At 49.5% G+C, this 20,296-nt stretch overlaps 1 protein-coding gene across 4 annotated transcripts in view; it reads left to right on the forward strand.

The window, feature by feature from the left end:
• RASSF2 (Ras association domain family member 2) overlaps positions 1-16,731 on the forward strand; it is a 39,943-nt gene extending 23,212 nt beyond the window's left edge. For 3 of the 4 annotated variants that reach the window (XM_035005898.1, XM_035005900.1, XM_035005899.1), the window contains 9 exons: positions 1,853-1,928; positions 3,895-4,046; positions 6,348-6,436; positions 7,541-7,839; positions 8,676-8,777; positions 9,669-9,720; positions 10,186-10,307; positions 11,797-11,894; positions 13,368-16,731. In XM_035005898.1, coding sequence (XP_034861789.1) covers positions 1,853-1,928; positions 3,895-4,046; positions 6,348-6,436; positions 7,541-7,839; positions 8,676-8,777; positions 9,669-9,720; positions 10,186-10,307; positions 11,797-11,894; positions 13,368-13,437 — 1,060 coding nt within the window. In that variant the 3' untranslated portion in view covers positions 13,438-16,731. The remainder of the gene's footprint in view (positions 1-1,852; positions 1,929-3,894; positions 4,047-6,347; positions 6,437-7,540; positions 7,840-8,675; positions 8,778-9,668; positions 9,721-10,185; positions 10,308-11,796; positions 11,895-13,367) is intronic. The other variant, XM_035005901.1, reaches the window with a different exon arrangement.
• Positions 16,732-20,296: the final 3,565 nt, after the last annotated feature.

Here is a 20,296-nt window from a genome sequence, read left to right on the forward strand (position 1 = left end):
TCATGAGAGACAGAGAGAGAGAGAGGCAGAGGGAGAAGCAGGCTCCCAAGGAGCAGAGAGCCCGATGTGGGACTTGATCCCAGGACCCTGGGATCATGACCTGAGCCAAAGGCAGACGCTCAACCATCTGAGCCACCCAGGCGCCCCAAGATTTTTGGCTTTTAGTGTTGTGTCCCCAGTGGCCAGTCCCACGTGGATGGAAACCCCTTCTGTCCATGGGTGGCAGGGGCTCCTGTGTGTGGGCAGAAGGGAAGCAGCTGAGTGTGAACGAGTGAGAGCACAGCAAGGTTGGTGCTCTAGATAAAAACATGGCCCCGGAGCCTGGCCACAGACAGCGAAGTAAAGGGGACCTTCAAGACACAGCACCTTTGGGGGTTCAAGAGAGATGGTGTCTTGGAAGGAGGAATTAATGGTGGCTGCCCCCTGAGCTGTCTGTGGTGTCCCCTGAGGGAGTACCTGCTGGGTGGTGTCCCCGTGCTGCTGGGGTTCTGACCAGAATAGGCACAGGTGCCCCCTGAACAGAAAAGGACAGTTTCATTGCTTTATATGCACTAAAATCTCTTGAGCTCAGATTTTTTGCTAATGTGAGCCAAAATGGACTTTTTTAAATGATACGTTTGAGGATATATTTTTATACCCAGCACAGGGCTTTGTTCATACTGAATGCTCTCTATCTGAACTAAATGCTTAACTTATCTGGGACCAGATTGTTTTAATTCCTTTACACATATTTGGCCACATACAGACACGCAGTTGTGTGAACTATGGATCATTCTTATCGATTCATTGAGGGATTTCTCCAGGGACCTCGACTGGCCAGTCATTTTAGATCTCTGTGCTCAAAAGAAAGTACCCAGCAGCTTTTTGTGTTAGGTTATTTGGAGTCACATTTTTCACTAATTCATTTAGGCTTGCATAGAATGACTCCGGTTTTTCTAGGTTTAACTTGTCAGGAGCTTCTTGGACTTTCAAGGCAGCTTTGACCTCTGGTATGGCCCCAAATCGCTCCATTGAATGGCTGCATTCAGAGAGACCAAACTCCACAGCCTCTTGCCTGAGTACAGGCAAAAGCACAGGGCGATGTCTTCAAGCCCCTCCTGTGCAAGTCAAAAAAAATTTTTTAAGTTTATTTATTTAAGTAATCTCTACACCCAACATGGGGCTTGAACTTACGACCCTTGAGATCAAGAGTCACACGCCCCTCCCACTGAGCCAGCCAGGCGCCCCCCAAATTTGTTTTAAATAAACTGAAAGTACTTAAAATAGAATAAAAAGAGAAAAGCTTGTAGAACAGAATATTGCTAGGGCCCAGAATCCCCTCCTGCCCCCTTGTGGTCCCTGCTCCCCAAGGTGAACTGCTATCCTGAATTCTAACATCCATTTTGAACTTTATATAAGTGGAATCATACAATACGTGGCTTTTGGTGTCAGGCTTCTTCTACTCAACATAATATCTGTGAGATTCATCCATGTTGTGTGTGGCTCATTCATGTTCTTGTTGCTACGTAATATTCCACTGTATGACCACAGCTCCCTTTATTCGTCCTCTCCACTGTGGATGGGAGTTTGTAAGTTTTTAAACACACCATAAAGTCATGTCTATTACTCATAAGTCAGTGGGTCCAGACCTGTCCCTTTTGACTTTCTGAAAAGCCTAGAAGTTTCTGAGTCTCATGAAAGCCTGTCGCGATTGTCCTGTTCTAACTCATAGCAGAGGTGAGGGAGAAAAGACAGTGGACAGACACCCAGACTTAGGTGGCTGAAGGCCGGGTTAGAGGTGAGAAAAAAGGGAACCGGTGCATTACAAGTGGCTTCAGCTGAGACTGTCACACCTTTTGTATTTTGCCCTAAGGAATGAACTTCTCCTGCATCTGAAGACCTACAATTTGTACTACGAAGGCCAGAATTTGCAGCTCCGACACCGAGAGGTAAGGAGTCCCCGGGGAAGGACTGTGGGCCAGCCCAGTCTCTCTCCATGTCTCCAGGGTCTCAAGGTCCCTGCCTCTCCTGCCCACCCCGGGAGTGGCCTCCCATTTAGGATGTTAGCGGGAGTCCCTGGAGTTCTTTGGAAGGAGACCCCAGGCTCATTTTGTTCTAAAGAGGATGAGCTTTTCTGTTCCAGAGGTATTCCTGGGAATGGATGTGAGGCTGGGCTAGCATCTGCTTCAGAGGGGGTCCTCTAAAGGGGGATGTTCATGAAATGGCCCTTTCCCATGGTGCTCAAGCAGGCTGCTTCTTCTCGGGCAATTCAGGAAACTTCCCCAGTCTTCTGTGTTTACACATCTGGGCCCACTTCTGATTGCTGCAGGAACCGGGCAAGCCGCATCAGCTCTGCCTGGAAATGCTTGGCCCTTCCCCGCAACTGCAGTGGTCTTCCTAGGGTGCCTTGTTGGGATGTGCTTTGCTCTCCATTCGGCTTCCCCCAGCCCGAATCTTAGCTTACTCATCCCGTATCCATTTCCGTAAAGCCTGTTATCAGGTAGATGGTGAGTTTTGTAGGAGCCAGGTAGAGTAATTTATACTCAAGTGTTCTAGACTGATAAGATATGTGTAATACCCTTCTAAACACATTTTCAGGTTATCAAGCCATGGCAATTCAATCCATAGAAACAGATACCAGATGGTATAATTTCAGCTGCGAAGGCAGGCTGGGTGGGGAGAGTATGTGAGATGCAGTGGCTTTTTCTGTGTCCCTCAAACCAGTCCATGTAGGAAAAGTCCTACTTTGCATTAAATCCTGTCCTAAAATCATGCGATATGACAGTAGCTAGAAGGCCCTCTGTACAGCCTATTCTTACATAAAGCCTTTCCCCCCCAAGACCCCCACCTGCCTGCCTGAAAGTTGTTCTACTCCTCTCCTGCTTCTTTTGTTCTCCCCTCCTCTCTGGCGATGATCCTGGGATCCGGGTCAGTTGTTCATTGGACGGGTGTCCTCTTCATCCCTGTGGCTCATCCTGAAGACATGGCCGTGGCCCAGGTCTGACAGCTGTGGGGTTTTCTGAGACTTGAGAAAGAAGGCCTGACCCTTTTAGGCATTGTCCTTAAAGCTTCTAGTGAGTGGCTGGGCCATTCACAAGATTTTGGTCCTTGGACAGCTTTTCTGTGGTGCGTCTTATAGAATAAATTCTCAGAGTGCTCTATGATTAAATAGAGACTCATAATAAATGAGACTCAGTTCTTTGAGACAAAACACACGGGAAGCCCTTAGAAGGGTCTGAGGTTTAACTTGTTAACAGTCAACAACCCTTGAGTATAAATTTGGAATTATCGGAGGATTAATTCACCTCTTGGAGAGCCTCAATGTAGCACCCTAGCTAATTAAAAGCTCTGGGAAGTTCTGCTGGTAAGAAGTCTGATTAACATATCATCTCCCAACTCATGATCACCCAACACCCTTTTTAAGGTAACCTGCGAGAGGAGTTGACCTGTGAGAGGAGCTAGTATTCGGTAGAATAAACTTGGGGAAATGTTACTTTAAATCTCCTTCAACCAGCAGGTCAGATTGCTAAACATATATTATAGGTAAAGACTTCCCGTGGTAGGGGAGGGGAAAGTAGCTAATTCAAGAATCTAGTTCTGGCTTCTGTTAGTAAGGCCCGTCTCAGTTACTCTAAGAGATGTCTTCTTCTTTCTTTAAAGTATAAAAACAAAAAAACCCCATTTTTATCATTTACACACATGTACTTGAGTTTTGAGGCAACTTTTGTGTTGACCTATGAGGTCATCTTCAGGGCGTAGCTTGTGGTGGGGTGTGTCTCGAGGCGGGGGCGCAGGTGTAACTTGGATGCGCCCAGCCAGGGCCCGTCAAGGGCGCTGTCCGCTGTCCCCCTGCGTGTTGCTGGCTTCTGCGGGGTTTTCTGGTCCAGCTCACCGTGCCAATTGCTTTGTGGGCAGGAGGAAGATGAGTTCATCGTGGAGGGGCTGCTGAACATCTCCTGGGGGCTGCGCCGGCCCATCCGTCTGCAGATGCAGGATGACAACGAGCGCATTCGCCCTCCACCATCCTCTTCCTCCTGGCACTCTGGCTGTAACTTGGGGGCTCAGGGGTGAGTGAGGAGAGATGGGACTGTGGCGACCGGGAGTGTCTGGGGGTTCTGTTCTTAAGTGTTCTTGAGCAGACAAATGCCACCTTCTTCCAGCAAGCCTTGACTCCAGCTCCCATTCTCCCCACCTGCACTGCACACCTGTTCTGGGCTTAGGAGGAGGAGGAAGGAGCAGATGTTGGTGTGATGGGGCCACCGTGCCTGTCACATCACTGGGTGAGAGTCAGAGGGGAGAAATGCCAAGGCCTGGTTGCAGTGTGTCCTCCCTCATGGAGAATTCCTGAGTCTCTGAGGGGTATCGCTCGTGACCAGCTGGGCCTAGCCTGCAGATTTCTGATGGGACGCCTGGTGCCCCAGCACTTCCCCATGGGGACCACTCCTCATAGAACGACCCTGCTCTGGAGACACCAAGGGCTCGAACCTTCTCTCCAAAGCTCTCCATGACTTGGGGGAACCTGGAAGAAGGAAAGGAACATCAGGCTGTGTTCAAACCAGTCCCACGAGGTCAGCTAGGGGGCTGCTTCCTTCAGGCCACACCCGGAGCTGGGTGACCGCGTGACAGTCAGCAGTCTGGGAGGCTCCCTCCTCCGGGGTCCCATTGGAAGGTCTGCGAAGCCCATGCCTATTTGTCCCCTCCCTCTGCTACCAGCTGAGTAGCCAAGTGCATGGAGACATGCCCGCCCTCTGCTGGGACTTCCTTCCGGGACTTTGGTTCTTGGTATCAAGTGACTGACTAGCCGTGTTCATCTCGAAACTTGCTCGTGCTGCAAGGCCAGAGTGTGGGTAGCGTGTGCTGACCTCTCAGCCAAAACCACAGTGATGTGTTTTCTGTTTTCAACCAGAACCAAGCCCTCTCTGTTGGACACGCTGGACATTCTGTTAAACTCTGCAGCCAAATCCATCTTTCTCGAAAGTTGGGAGACACCTACACTGTGGCCAAATGCTGATCTGCTTTCTTTCCCAGGGAATTTTAGGAGGGAAGTCCTTGCCCATCCCATCAGACGCTGGAATGTCTGGTCAAGGTTCTCTGGCTTCATCTCCTTGGCTGGTTTCCCGCTCTACTTTGATTTCAGCCCTTTTTTGCCATCTTGGATTTCCTGTGGGCCAAACCCTTTCCACAGCTGCATCCCAACGATGCCCGATTCTGCTCCATTCCGTCCCCTACGTGAGAGAATTTTTAGAATGCCATCTGACTGCGTGATTTTTGGCTGAGCCTGCTAAAGGGTCTTTCACTCGGCTCGCTTGTTTCTTCTCCATTCCCTGCAACATCAAGCTGGTCTTGGTTGGTTCTTGAAACCTGCCAGGGCTCTTGAGAGGGTTGTCAGGAACGGTAATTAAGGTTATCCCCGATGCTGGCTAGAATGAAGTGAACACCTGGGCCACTGGGGTAAGAAGTAGGCTGAGACCAGTTTCTGCTTCCGTGAGGGAGTGGGCCGTGGTCGCTGGGAGCACCAGGCACTCACCACTCCTGAGCAGCTCTGACCAGTTCGAGTCTGGGGTCAGAAGTCCAGAGTTAGACCACAGTGGGAAGTTCTTTCAGATTTTCAGTTTCTATTGTCTTCCCTTAAAACTGTCATCCCTGGACTGTAAGTCCCATCTCTACTGGGTCCCAGGGAGCCCGTGCTCTTCTCACTATGGGATGGTCCTAACTGGTTAAGTGTGATTTTCCTTTCTGGTCAAATCTCCTGTTGATTTTGGGTGTGTCTCTCTGAGCTGCTGTCATTATCCTTTGGGGCTTATAGGGGAGTCTTTTGCCAGTTACCCAGGACTCTGCTCAGACTGATTTTGTGGAGTCCAGCTTGGCTGAGCATCCTGTCCGGCAACCCCAAGAACGCTATCATCAGTGGTCCTTCCAACGCTGCTCTGACCTATTACTTCCATTCCTTTAGATACCAGAAGCAATTTCTGAGTTACTCCTCCAACAGGAAAGGATCTGAACTGGAATCTTATCTGGAGAAACAAATGTCCATTATTAGAGCTATCGAACCTGTACATGCTCAGAAACTCAGTGCACACAACGCCCAGATTTTGTCCTTTGGTGTTCTCCATCCCGGGCTTGATGAATTGGGTGCTTGTGTTGCTGCAGATGCTGGGAAAGGGCATCTTCTCCTCCAGAATACCCCCTTCCCCACCCTGTGCTCAGCCCTGGAGCGGGGCCAGCTTCACGGGACACTCTGCACGGGCCACCCCCACGGGGGTGTGCTTGTCCCCAGCCTAGCACAGGCCAGGTGCTCCTCTTGCAGGAGAGGGAGGGTCCCCCTGCAGGGGCTGAGCCAGTCTCCCTTTTGTGTTCTGTCTCCCCAGCACCATCCTGAAGCCCCTCACCATGCCCAGCATTCAGATCTCAGAAGTGGATGCCCCGCCCGAGAGTGAGCAGACACCGAGCCCCACAGGTACATACATGTGTGGTGGGAAGTGTCCCACTCTGGGCTCTCCTATGTGAAGACTGATGTGATCTAGATGCTGTAAATTGAATAAATAAAATTCATGTGGTTCAAGATTCGAAGAGTTTTCAAAGGAACCTATCAGGAGTTCCCCATTTCATCTACCCACCATAGTGGTTCCCTCCCTAGAAAATACTCGAAAGCATGCTTTCTGAGGTCTTCTAGACAGATACAAGCAAATACACAGCAACATACCTTTATGGTTGGAGGTCGTTTCTTTTCTTCCCCTTTTTACATAAGTGGTAGCATTTTGTATATCCCTGTTTCCATTAGTTTGTTTTGAGGACTGTCCCACACAAATCCAGAAAGAACTTCGGCATTCTTACCCAGCTCTGCTGCATTCCATTGTGTGGAGAAATGATAGCTGAATCACTCCTCACTGATGGACATTGAAGTCATTCCAGTCCTTTTGCTGTGACAAACAGCAGTTAGTGGCCCTGGACACGTGTCATTTCACACATTTGTCAGTGTCTGTAGGATTCTTTCTTTCTTTCTTTCTTTTTTTAAAGATTTTATTTATTTATTTGAGAGAGGGAGAATGAGAGACAGAGAGCACGAGAGGGAAGACGGTCAGAGGGAGAAGCAGACCCCCCGCTGAGCAGGGAGCCCGATGCGGGACTCGATCCCGGGACTCCAGGATCACGACCTGAGCCGAAGGCAGTCGCTTAACCAACTGAGCCACCCAGGCGCCCTGTAGGATTCTTTCAAGTGGAATTTCTGGGTCTGAGGCTATGTGCATTTGTAATTTTGATAGATACTGTCAGAAGGCAATATCTTGCAAGTCCTTATGTCATGCTTCCACTGTGCCAAGCACTATTCTAAAGGCTTTGCAGGAATTAATTCAGTAAACCCTCACAACAATCCTGTGATGTGGGTGCTATTATTATGCCCATTTTATAGATGAGGGAACTGAGGCATGGAGGGGTTAATGAAACATAGCAATGGTAGGGCTGGGGTTTGGCCCTGGGAATCTGGCTCTCAAGCCTCTGCTCTGGGATCTTGTCACTGTATTGCTTCTCAGTAAATTATACCATATGTTTCTCCCCCCGGCAGGAAATACTGTTTTGATGAAACGTATTTCGGGGGAGGCGGCAGCGGGTACCGTCGCCTTGGCCACAAAGAGGGTGCTGTGTGCAAACGGCCACATCCCCGGGCCAGGCAGACAGAGCTCGTCTCCCCCTCCCCTCTTAGACTCCAGGGGCCTCAAGCCCCTGCAGGAAGACACGCCACAGCTGATGCGCACGCGCAGTGATGTTGGCGTGCGTCGCCGTGGCAACGTGAGGACACCCAGTGACCAGAGGCGAATCAGACGCCACCGCTTCTCCATCAATGGCCATTTCTACAACCACAAGGTAGAGAGGACGGGGGGTAGGGGGCAGGGGTTATTCCCGAGCGAATAAGGCCTCTTCTTGGGCGGCGGCCACCTCCAGGCTACAGACAAGTGGGAAGCCAAGTATTTGCCGTGCTGTCTTTGGGTCCTGGGTGGGCTGCAGGCTCTGCCGGCTCTGGGAGGGATGAGGGGCCCCAGATCGGGAGCCCCGCCTAGAGGGCTGGGTGAGATGACACCACGAACATCAGAGCCGAACCCCCTCCCCGGGAAGTCCACACGTTACCCTCTTCCTACACCGGCTGCTGCGTGGTCTCACTTTCCTGTGAGCTGGGTGCTGCCCCCGGAAGCAGGGCTGCGGGACGCAAATCAGGGGGCGTCCGTGCACTACCCCCCCCTCCCCCCCCCCACCGCTAGCTGACCCTCCTTCCCTCCCGCTGCCTGGCCCGAATCCAGCCCCAGAAGCAAGTGCATCACGGGAGAGGGGTCCGAGACCTTGCGTTGAAGTCACAGTGGAAGGGGCCTTGTGCGCGTTTTCCCTGGAGAGAGGGCCTTCCTTATCTGGGCCCACCCCCTCCCCCACCCTGCCACTTGCCCAGCTCAGACCCCTCCAGCCTCCCGTGGGGACCGTGGGTGGGAGACGAGCTCCCGAGTCAGGCACAGCCCAGGGCTGCCTTGTTGACGTCAAAGCCACGGTCTGCCAAGCTGCTGGGGGCGGGGGGGGGGCTCTCAGAGTGCACGGGGTGAGTGCCCTTTGTCACTGTGCCCTTTACCCCAGGTCACGGGGCTGGGGGACACCTGGGTTTTAGGGCCCAGTTCTTGTCCCCACGGCCACCGTGAGCCGGACCCCTCTATTGACAGACATCGGTGTTCACGCCAGCCTATGGCTCGGTCACCAACGTCCGCATCAACAGCACCATGACCACCCCACAGGTCCTGAAGCTGCTGCTCAACAAATTCAAGGCAAGTTCCCACGCGGGCTGGCCCCGGAGTGGGAAGGGGGACCGTAGAGGGTGTGCAGTAAGCGGGGGGGGGTGGGGGGGGGGCGCGCTGGGCCGCGGGGCTCGGGGTCTTCCGACCCTGTGACATCAGCATCCCCTGGGAGCTTTAGCAAAGCAGCTTCCCAGGCCCCAGCCCTGAATCAGACCTGCTGAATCTGAAGCCCGAAGGCCAGGGAACCCGCTCAGCAACTGGCAGGCAATTTTGGTGCCGCTGAATTCTGAGGAGCCCCGGCCCTCAGACCCCGGGCCCCAGGCACAGACCTCAGACCCCAGGCACAGACTGACTTTGGAACACATTTGGGGAACCTACTCTGAAAAATGAACTTCAATACGCGTGTAAGTTCTAGTGCACGAGTCCTTAAAGTTCCATTACTCTGTAGGTTTCCCACAATCCCTTTATAAGAAGTCTTTTGGAGACAGGGATCCCTATTTTTCACTGGGGCCAGTGTCAGCTGGTGGCCTCTGGGTTCAAATCCCCAGCCATCACCCGCTGATTGGAGGAGCCGAGCTAGTGACTTAAGCTCCCTGTGCTTCTGCTTTGTCTTCTGTAAAATGAGGGTTCACAGGACCCCCCATTAAGGGACTGACGGGAGTATGAGATGAGTTAACATGTGCAGAGTGTGTGGCATGGTGCTTGTCAGGGTGCAAGAAATGTTAGTCCTTCTTATGGACTGTTACTGATAAAGTTACCTGCCTGCCCCCTCTCCTCATCCCCTCTGAGAGCTGGAGAGAAAGAACTCCCCCTCAGAAGCGCCGAACATCCATTGAGCTTTGCAGCGTCCAGGAAGGAATGGCTCAGAGTTGGGATATGTAAATATGTGCTTTCTTCAAGCATCTCTTGTTTCTGATTCAGATCGAGAATTCCGCAGAGGAGTTTGCTTTGTATGTGGTCCATACCAGCGGCGGTAAGTCTGAAAAACACAGTGTACTTGAAAATGTTTACTTCACTCAAAACGGCACGTGTAAAAACAAGACCTCTGCCTCATTTGCTTGTTGTTTGGCCTTTGGAAACTTCCAAACGTTGATTGCCTCCGAGGCTGGTGGGGTCACTGGCTGAGTCCACTGGGAAATGCCGTATGTGGTCTAGAACCTAACTGCTTATTTAAAAGGCAACCGGATTTTCTCGAGAGGTAGATAAAACCAATTCCTCCAACATAGCATCTTCCAAAGGATTTGGAGGATGGTCATTTTGTCAGGGAGAGCGGGGAGGGAATGGTTGCTTTGAACCAGAACTGTTCATTCACAGTTCAGTCTCCTGACTTACTTGGCCACATCTTCTGAGGTGCCCTAACCCCGAGCTGGCCACTACTTAAGGGGAGAAAGGCCTCAGGGCCAAACTCAGGGCTGTTCCTTGCTGGGTGTGGTTCCAGAGAAACAGAAGCTGAAGAACACCGATTACCCTCTGGTTGCCCGAATCCTCCAGGGACCGTGTGAGCAAGTCTCCAAAGTGTTTCTTATGGAGAAGGACCAGGTGGAGGAAGTCACCTACGACGTGAGTCCCCTTTCTGTTGGGCGGTCTCTCCTCAGGAGGGCAGAGATTTGGTTGGGTTACCTGCAGCTGGGGTACAGCTTGACTTACTGGCCAAGGACCATGTCCCATTTTGTTGCCATTCCTCAATAACAGGTTTTCTTCTTTTTTTTTAAATTAAATTAAATTAAATTAAAATCTTATTTTTTATTATTTTTTAATTTAAAAAATTAAAAAAAATTTTTAAATTTAAATATTTTATTTTTATTTATTTTAATTAATTTACTTTTTTAAAAAAATTTATTTTATTTTTAAACTTTATTTCATTTTTAATAAAAAAATTAAAAAAATTTTTTAAATGTTTTTCTTAATTTTTTTTTTAAATACCAGGTTTTCTTGAAGCAGGAATGGTCATGAGGCAGGGAGAATGAACGCAGAGGCTAAGCAGAGGGTATCCCCTGGGGGGAGTAATTGGGGGGAATGCTCAGGCACAAAATGGTTTACATAGAGTAAATGTCTTCAATCTTTCTAGGGTACTGTATGGGCTGAGAAGTTTCTGCAGACCTCTCTTAGCAACTTCAAGCTGTTTGCAGTGATTTTACCTTATCTTACCTGTTAGTCAGCTTTTGCTACGGTAACAAACATCTCCAAATCCTAGCTGCTTACAACAGCAAACGTGCACTTTCTTGCTCAGGACGCTGCAGGCTGGTAGTTGCAGCTCTGCTCCAGGTTGGGGGTTGAGTGCAGGTGTGCATTGCATGTCTCATTCAGAGACCCAGGCATGAGGGGTGGTGGCTCCCTGGGGTACACGTCCCATGGCAGATCCCAGGAGTGCAAGACACCAGGCCAAACCTCGTAAGCTCATCGGAAGCCTGCACTCAAATGTACCTTATAGTGTGTCCACACACATTCCATTGACCAAAGGAAGTCATAAATATAATAGCGGCTCCACATTAATAGGCTTTTCCCATGGAAAAGAGTTGATTGAGTAGGGTGGGGATTCTTGTGGAGGAGGGGGGACAGCTGTTAAACTTCAGTTCACCTGGGGGCCACCCTCACCCCACACAGCCTCTCCGGAGCAAGTTCTCATTTGGATGCCCGCTTGAGACTCCAGATGCAAGGCATCATCCTGAGCCATGGTTCCCTAAATCCGCTTAGGGGAGAACAGAGAGGTTTATTGAATATTGTGGGTTCAGGTGTTCTCTGCATCACTGCATCCAGAGAGAGTGCTTTTCCACGTTTGATAATCACCTTGTCGTGCACTGGACACATGGGACGAGAGATGAGAAGTTCTGAGATATGTGTCACGGATAGGGAGTGATCTTCACCGCAAACTCTATGGCGGCCTTGAGAAGAACGAGGCTTGGCTATTGCTTTTAACAAAATCCTGGATCAGTGCAGAAATAGGTTTCCCCGTGCTTTCGTGCCTTACATGAGAGAGGCACCAAAAGGAATTGGAATATGGTTGGGAAGGGGGCGTGCATGCACCCCAGACTGACTTCTTCCTCCCCAGGTGGCCCAGTACATAAAGTTTGAGATGCCCGTCCTAAAAAGCTTCATCCAGAAGCTCCAAGAGGAAGAAGATCGGGAAGTGAAGAAGCTGATGCGCAAGTACGCGCGGCCCCAGGGCGGCTGGTTGGGCTTCTCCCGGGGCCTCAGGGAGCCGGCTCTCTGTTCGGGTGTCTCCCAGGGACTATGCTGAGCGGCTGTGTGGGCCTGGGTGCCGTGGACCTTCTTCCGGGGGCTTCCCGTGACAAATGTGGATGGGGACACGAAGCTTAAGTGTGTTGGTCTCTTTGTTTCCTATGTCAGCTTCTCATTTTGATGTGGGACATCAAAATGTTCCGGGGATTTCAGGAAGGCTGTCTTCGCAGTGGAAAGTAGTCTAAGCAACCTACCTCTGAAATCCTTTCCTCCTACCCTTCTCCCTTCTTTAACATTTCTCTTCTGGAAATTACAGTTGGCTTGAAACGTCCAGTAAAGCCTCTCTCTGGCGAGGATTTTTTTTTTTTTTAATTTATGATTGAAGTGTAGCTGACATACAGTGTTATACTTGTTTCAGGCGTCTGGCATAGCGATCCAACAATTCTATACATTATTCAGTGCTCACCATGATAAGCGTAGTCCCCATCTGTCACCATCCAATGTTATTACAGTTTACTGACTGTATTCCCGACGCTCCACTTTTCATCCCTGTGACTTTTTATTTTATAACTGGAAGTTTGTACCTCTTAATCCCCTTCATCTATTTCACCCTATTTCGTTAGGGAGAATTTTATGATTTTTTTTTTTTTTTTTTTTTTTTTGGCCGTGTTTAGTCATAAAGTGGGCTGCTTTGCTTGGATACAGCCGAACGATTGATTGATTTCTGCCCCTGGGGAATAGCACCGATGCTCCATTTGCTTTGGCAATGATGATCGCTAGTATGAAAGCAGTTGACATTTACTGAACACTTGAAATGCGCCCAACTTTAAAGAGAGCTTGTGCCGGGCGGTGCAAAGCCCTGGCCATCAGGAGTGGCCCCCTGAGCCCCGCACAGAGGTTCGCACTGCAGCTTCTGCGCTGGCTCAGTTCGGGGAAGGGGTGGAGACCGGCCCTCGTCAAGCCGTGCACCCCCACACTTGGGAGTTGCTCTGGTCTGTTCTGCAACATGCGGGGACTGCTATTAGCTCGAACCATATGAAGCTGCCGTTTTTGTAGGCTCCTCACGATGGTCAAAGAACGGCAATTTCAGATGGTCCAGCCCCGGTGAAGATCCCGCGCTACTGTGTCGTGGTGCCTTGGGCACAGTAAGCGCTCGGTTCATGCAGTCCTTCCTGGTGGTGCTGTCTGTTTCGCCCTCCGGTCCTTCTTTGGCCAGAGTTTCTAACGGTCGTCAAATCGTCTAGTTTGGATTGGGTCTGCTCAGTTCCTCTCCTCCGGGTGTGGAAATGAACACAGGCTGGGCCAGTGGTGGCTGACGGCTGGGCCAGTGATAGAAACAAAGGCACCGACTGGTGGCCCCTGGGACCCGGGCGGTGGGGGAAGATCAAGAGGAGGCATATGTTGTTTTCTGCGGCCCATCGTAGCTCTTCCTGTCCTCAGGTACACGGTGCTCCGGCTAATGATCCGGCAGAGGCTGGAGGAGATGGCCGAGACCCCAGCAACAATCTGAGCCACATGAGGGAGGGGATCCAGACACCACAGGGGCCGCCGCTGACACGAGAAGACGCACAGGAAGCTGGGCACCTTCCTTCCATGGAAACGTGTACATACAGACCTCTCCACTCCCGCCGAGAGCCACCATCTGTTGCCCGGAGCAGAATGGAGAAGCCCGCAGACAACTCCCCATCCCTGGATCCCCATGCTCCACTCCTTTCTTTTACTCACAAGGACTTCTGAATTTTGTTATGAGGACCCAAAATGTGTGTGTGTGCACGCACATGAGCACATGCATGCACATGGAAGCGTGTGTGCTCACATGGTACATATCCACGTGCCTACCTGATATTCACATGGAACTGAATTCCAAGCCACCAGCACCAGCGCCATGGGGCTTGCAGGTGCGCTGCTCGAGGGCAGGAACGTCAGGGGAGTCGCCAGTCTGAGGGGTTGAAGTTGATGTCTTCCCTCAAGGGCCAGGGAGCAGCCACACGTTTGGAAGGGAAGGGGACTCCGCAAGCTCTCCATTTGGGGTATTTATATATTGGTGGAGAGTCTCCCTGTACATCTAGAAGGACCGGGCATTGGAAATTAACAAACTAGCAGCCCCATGCCCTTGGGGAAGGTCGGATGGAAAGAGAAAGATAAACCATCTGTGGGGTAGATGCAATAAGCCCACAAGTTTTTACACTGGAAACTCTGATTGTTTAAAATAACAAGGACGTATGTGATGATCTATGTGGATTCTGCCTCTGTCCTCACCTCCATGGCCATGTCTAGGAGACAGGAGAGGAGCCTGATGTTTCACTCAGCATGCCAACCCCATGCCATGGAAGCCAACCCCAACTCTTCGGTGCCTCCTTGAGTTGAAGGAAGGGTCTCATGGGTTTATACATGGCCGACTGGCTAGTGTGGCCCGGGCCTGACCTTGTCCTGGGGTGGTGGCCAGAGTTTCCCTCTTTAGAGAACCGTAGAAGCTCCTTGCAGAAGTGACAGATGCCTGGGAGGCCAGCCCATTTCCCATCATCAAGGCCTCTCCTGCACTTGGTGCTGAAGCCACGTGTTTGAGGTCAAGGCTTTCTCCTTTCCAACCACAGGATTCTTTCAAGTTGCCCTTCCCTTATGCATGGAGTTGGGCTCCAAGTATGAGGAGGACCCTTCTGCTGACCGAGTGTGGGGCTCAGGGAAGCTCTTTAGGCTTCCCTGTGAAGGTGCATAGGGAGGGTGGAGCTTCTCTTTCAGCTTCTCTGAGCAGCCACCTGGGTGATCTTTAGAACAGACCCCAATGGGGGGAAAGGATGGGACAGTCTGTCCCCTGTGGCTCTGTCAGGAAGACCGCTGGGTAGCTGGGCACCAGTGTGGCTGATACAGCTTGAAGAAGGACGGATGCTTGGAGCAGGGTGCCTGGCTCTGGAGATCAACCAAGCAGGGCCTGGAGCTCCTAACAGCAGGTGTCTCAGCCTTGTTGAGGGAGGGTCTCCCCATCTCTTCACCTCCTCTCCAAGAAAGGTTTGGGGAGCCGGGCAGTTGGTGGAAGGAGGGCCACTGGCCGGTGTCCGCAAGGAAGATGGATGTTTGCAGCGGAGCCGTTCCTGCCCCCTCCTGCCCCCTCCTGCCTCCTGTTCCCCTCTGTGGCTTCCGTGGCCTCTTTAGAGGGCTCACAGCTGTGGTCTTATTGTTGACTTTCACAAAGATGGCGTGCTGCCACCTGGCATTTTGCCGGGGGTCTCTTAGCAAGGCGACCTCCTCTTCGGGGACAGTGCCACCAGCCCTATGGGGCATGGACTGGAAATCCGGAGGCTTTAGTCTCAATCATACACCTCGGTGGGCCGCTGCAAAATGCACAGAAAAGCCGGGGGCAGGGGGAGAGGCTTCCTTTGTTACAGATGGGAAAGAGCGGGTTTGTGAATGCAAACACACTTCCTGAGTTTTGCATTTGAGAAGATGACTTAAGAAACTTCTCTTCCAGCTACTTTTATTTTGAATGTTCAAAGCCTGTGTTGACCCCAGCAATTCCCCTTGGTGGGCTAGGCAGAAAAATTTCCACAGAGCAAATTACTAACCACTAACTTTTGTTGGACAGCTATTTCTCGTTTATAAAAGTTCTCTTTGATTTGCACTAGCACTACGATAGTTTAAATATGGAAATGTTGCAAAACGTTAGGTTTGCCAGCTTCCTTTCTGAGAAAGTGATACTAAGGTAGACCTGGCTTCTTAAAGATTGTTGCGGGGCGGGGAGGTCAGGGTAGAAGTCAGGGGAAATCGCATCTTACAGGATACATTCCACTTACCACGGACCGTACTTTTCCATTTTGGCCCACCCTGTTTAGAGATCGTTTCTCACATCCTAATAGCCCGATCAGGAATTTTGGAAAGGTCCTTTGAAATAGCAGTGCCTGAAACAGAGACACTTCTCCGAAGTGTGGAGCCGGATTTTCTCACTGGTATCACATGGCTTTGCAGCTTTGAATTCCTCTACTGATTTGTGTGGGTTTATGTAATTGCGTGCAATGAACCTGAAATCATGTGAAGAACAAAAGGCCAATTTATAGGTTTTTTTCCTAACTTGTGAAAAGCAGGATAGCCACATCTGGCTTTCTTTTTCTAGGGGTTTGTGTTACAAGGTGATCAAATGAAGGAAAAGCCTGAGTCCATCTGGCTGGGAAGGGGGTCCGTTCCCCCAGGTGATGGTGGAATTAAGCACAAGGTCACATTTTCAGTGATCACATGAGTGGGCCGGTGATGAGTTAAATGGGGGGGCGGTATCTTGGGGAGGGACTGAGAAGCACAAACAGCAGGCTTGCCTGTGCGGGCTGGTGAGGAATGTGTGCACTGGGCTCCAGGCTGATGGACTTGAATTCTAAGTGAGGTTGAGTAAGGGAGGAGCTCAGATTAGCCATCCACCTGCAAGAAAAACGCCGGGACCAAAAGCTGAGGTTTTGGTCTGAGATTTCAAGGAGAAATATTTGCACCCTTCCCTCCTCCCTACCAGAAAGAAAACAATACTCTCTCCTGCAGACAGATAAAGGCATTTTAACACCACTGTAGATAAGACTTTGAAATAAAATGACACACACACAAATCTGTTCTCTGATGCAAAACATCTTGGCACAAATTCTTTTCTGCAGGGTTGGGTGGTTATTTCGGAGTGTCAGGAGCAAAGAGGAGCGATGGGTCCCAGTAGGGCAAGAAACTCTCTTAAGAAAAGCTCTCTCCCTCCCCCACCACCAAAAAAACCCGCCAAGCTCCATAGCATGGAGAATATGGTGTCATAGACATATTGCCAAGAGAGAAATTTTCTATGAGCGAGGGAATTTCAGGGTCTCGGGGCCAAACCATGATGTGGGGGCTGAGATAGCAAGCAGGAGAGGTCGCCAGCATCCTTGAGACCACAGTACACATTTTTGAGTTGCTACTTAAGTTGTTTGACACAAAGTCTTGCTTGAGTCAGGTGAGATGAGAAATGATCTCCGAGAGAGAGGCAGAGATACAGATGAACGTGGCACCCCCTTCTTTCAGGCAGAACTGAAAGCGTTTACCCTGCCACGGGAGGTTACAGTGCCCCCTGTGTTTGAACCAAGCACAAGATGTGGACAAGCTGGGAAGGGAAAGCCTCAGTTTGCCCTTGGAGCCTTTCCTGCTTCCCAGGCTGATGACTTCTGGTGTGTTACTGCTAGTGTTTCTTCAGGGTTTCCCCACTTGTGTTAGCTTTGTGAAGTATTCTTTCATTCATCATAACTTGCCTTCAACAATGGTACATGGCCTGGTTCAATGTTTGGTTCTGAACTTGTAAACGGACACATCTAGGTATCATAACATAATTTGACAAGGCCTCAGGAGGGAGCCATAAATGTCTGTAACATTTTGATAAGTTTTAATGCACCCAATTTAGATCGTGTTGAAATAAAGCACTTTTCAAAGAGAAGTCCTTCTGTGGATGGGTCTGTGTGTGGTGCGCTGGGCGGGGAGCCCTGCCTCATGGGAGGGCCGGGGATGGGAATGTGAAGGCGCATCCAGGAAATAAGGTGATTTTCTTCCCTAATAGTTTATGGTTTGAATGCGCTCAGCCTTGGCTTTAATATTCCAAATAGGAAGTGAAATGAGAACGTCCCCTAGGAGTCTCGAGTTCAGGTCCCGCTGGAGCCAAAAGTTGCAGTGGAAAGAGCTGGGAACTACATTTGATGAGGTTGGATTTTGTCCTGACTCTACCCCAAGCCTGTTTTGATCCTGGGGCCAATTCGTGGAACTTTTTGCTAGGACTTGGTTTCCCCATCTCTAAAATGGCCAAGCCACCCTGTAGGGGTATGGAGACCTGGGCTTGCCTCTGTTGGAGACAGCTCCCTGGGGGTTGCCAAATGTAAGACCCCAGATGAGGGCCCAAGTACCACCCTATGGTGTGGGGCCAATGTGATGGTTGATTCTGTGTCAACTTGGCTAGGCCATGGTGCCCAGATATTTGGCCAAACACTAGTCTAGAAGTCGGTTCTGAAGGTGTTTTTTTAGATGAGATTAACATTTACATCAGTAGACTTTGAATAAAGCAGATTGCCTTCCATAATGTGGGTGGGCCTCATCCAATCAGTTGAAAGCCTTAAAACAAAAATAGTACCTCCCCTGAGGGAGAGAGAATTCTGCCTCCAGATTGCCTTTGGACTTGAGCTGCAACACTGGCTCCTTCTTCCCTGGGTCTCCAGACTGCCAGCCCATCCTGCAGATTTTGGACTTGCTACTCCCCAATTGCATGAGCCAATTCCTTAAAATAAATCTCTATGTATACATGTTCTGTTGGTTCCGTTTTTCTGGAGAACTCTAACACAGAGGGGTTATATGGTTGGTTCACAACATTTGAATATGTGATTGATAATTATCTTCCTAAGAGCATAAATAGTGACCAACATAATTTGGCCTCTAAAAAAGCTAACAACTGAGGTAAGATTGTTATCAATGCCCCCGGATGATACTTATATGTTTCTTTTATTTTTTTTAAATTAAAAAAAAAATTTTTTTTTTAATTCATTTAAGAGAGACAGAGAGAGGCAGCGAGAGCATGAGCGGGGGGGGGAGGGGCAGAGGGAGAGGGAGAAGCAGGCCCCCCGCTGAGCAGGGAGCCCGACATGGGGCTTGATCCCAGGATCCCGAGATCATGACCTGAGCTGAAGGCAGACGCTTAACTGACTGAGCCACCCAGGCGCCCTTATATGTTTCTTTTAAAAGAGAGAGAGAGGGATGCCTGGGTGGCTCAGTGGGTTAAGCATCCAACTCTTGATTTCAGGTCCAGTCATGATCTCAGTGTCCTGGGATCAACAACCCCCATGTTGAGCCCCACACTGGGCTCCATGCTCAGCGGGGAGTCTGCTTGGGATTCTCTCTCCCGCTCTCCCTCTGCCCCTCCCCCCATTCATGCTCTCTCTCTCTCTCTAAAATAAATAAAATCTTGTAAAAAAATCAAAAAAGAGAGAAAAAGATTTGGATGAATCAATGCTCCCCTTAAGTGTTGTTTTGATTTTTTATATTTAGAGTTTTCACTTCTAGCAGTAGCTTTTTAGTTGCTGAATTAACTAAGCTGAGTGCAACAGATGAACAGACAGTTAAAAACACTTCCAAGGCGGTGAGGTTTTTGTACTGTTCAGACGGTGCATGTAGGTGACAAAGACAAAAGACAAACAGTCTGTCTGGGGTCCCACCAACACCCCAAATCAGGCAGTAAGCCTTACAGAAGTTAGAGTGCTGAAAATTACCCAGCAAATACTAATAACCTTCTCCCCAAGGAGCCAGCAGTTCTTGGCTTTCTTTATGGAAACAGATTTTATGAAATAATCTGGTTTTGTCTATTTTAGGTAATGAAGCTAGTACTGAATGGAGTTTGCTGTGAGCACAAGACTGAGCTGTGAAGTTTTGAATACATTTGAATAGGTTTTGCTTAGAAAATTGAACTTGGGTAAAATCGACATTGCTCTTTTCATTTTAAAACTATGCAAAATAAAAATGATTACTTATGATTTAAGGGGCGGCTGGGTGGCTCAGTTGGTTAAGCATCTAACTCTTGATCTCAGCTCAGGTCTTGATCTCAGGGTCGTGAATTTGAGCCCCACGTTGGGCTCCACGCCGGGCATGAAGCCTACTTAAAAAAAAAATGATTACTTATGATTTAAATATATACTTCAGTTAAATTTAGAAGCTTTAAAACCATGGGCGCATTGGTAGGGACTGTAAGTTCTGGTTTGCTCAGGAGAGTTTCAGTTTATACCTGTCATTCCATTGTAATTATCAAAAGCAGCCCCTATTTCTCTCAAAATATCCCAGTGTGGTTGATTAATATGGTCACTCTGCACATTGGCTGGAAAAACAGCTCACCGTAATTATAAAGTGTGAGATTTTCAAGATGAAACAGTAAGTTGGATCTTAAATTTAAATTTTATGATAGAACTGAAATCTAAACACATGTTTTGGTGAAAGGCAAAATATAATATGGATACTTTATTTTTAAAGATTTATTTATTTATTTTTAAAGAGAGTGCAGGGGGAGCAGGGGCGGGGCAGAGGAAGAGGGTGAATCCCCAGCAGACTCCCTGCTGAGCGCAGATTGGCGGGGGGGCCAGTTCAATCTCAGGACCCTGAGATCATGCCCTGAGCTGAAATCAAGAGTGGGACGCCTAACCGACTGAGCTACCCGGGCGCCGCAATGTGGATATTTTCATATCAATATTTTGGTAACACTGATTTAAACGTTCTTGTGTTACAGTGAGATCCTTTTTTCCTAAAGGAGTTTTTGAACTGGACACATTAGCATTAACTCGTGCTTGAATGTCACTCTGCCCACAGCTGCAGAGCCATCTAAGGGGTGGGCAGCACCCAGATTTTGGGTCTCTTAC

This window comes from Mirounga leonina, unplaced genomic scaffold, assembly GCF_011800145.1.
Source record: "Mirounga leonina isolate KUSES-001 unplaced genomic scaffold, KU_Mleo_1.0 Mir_150, whole genome shotgun sequence".
Classification (NCBI taxonomy): Eukaryota; Metazoa; Chordata; class Mammalia; order Carnivora; family Phocidae; genus Mirounga; species Mirounga leonina.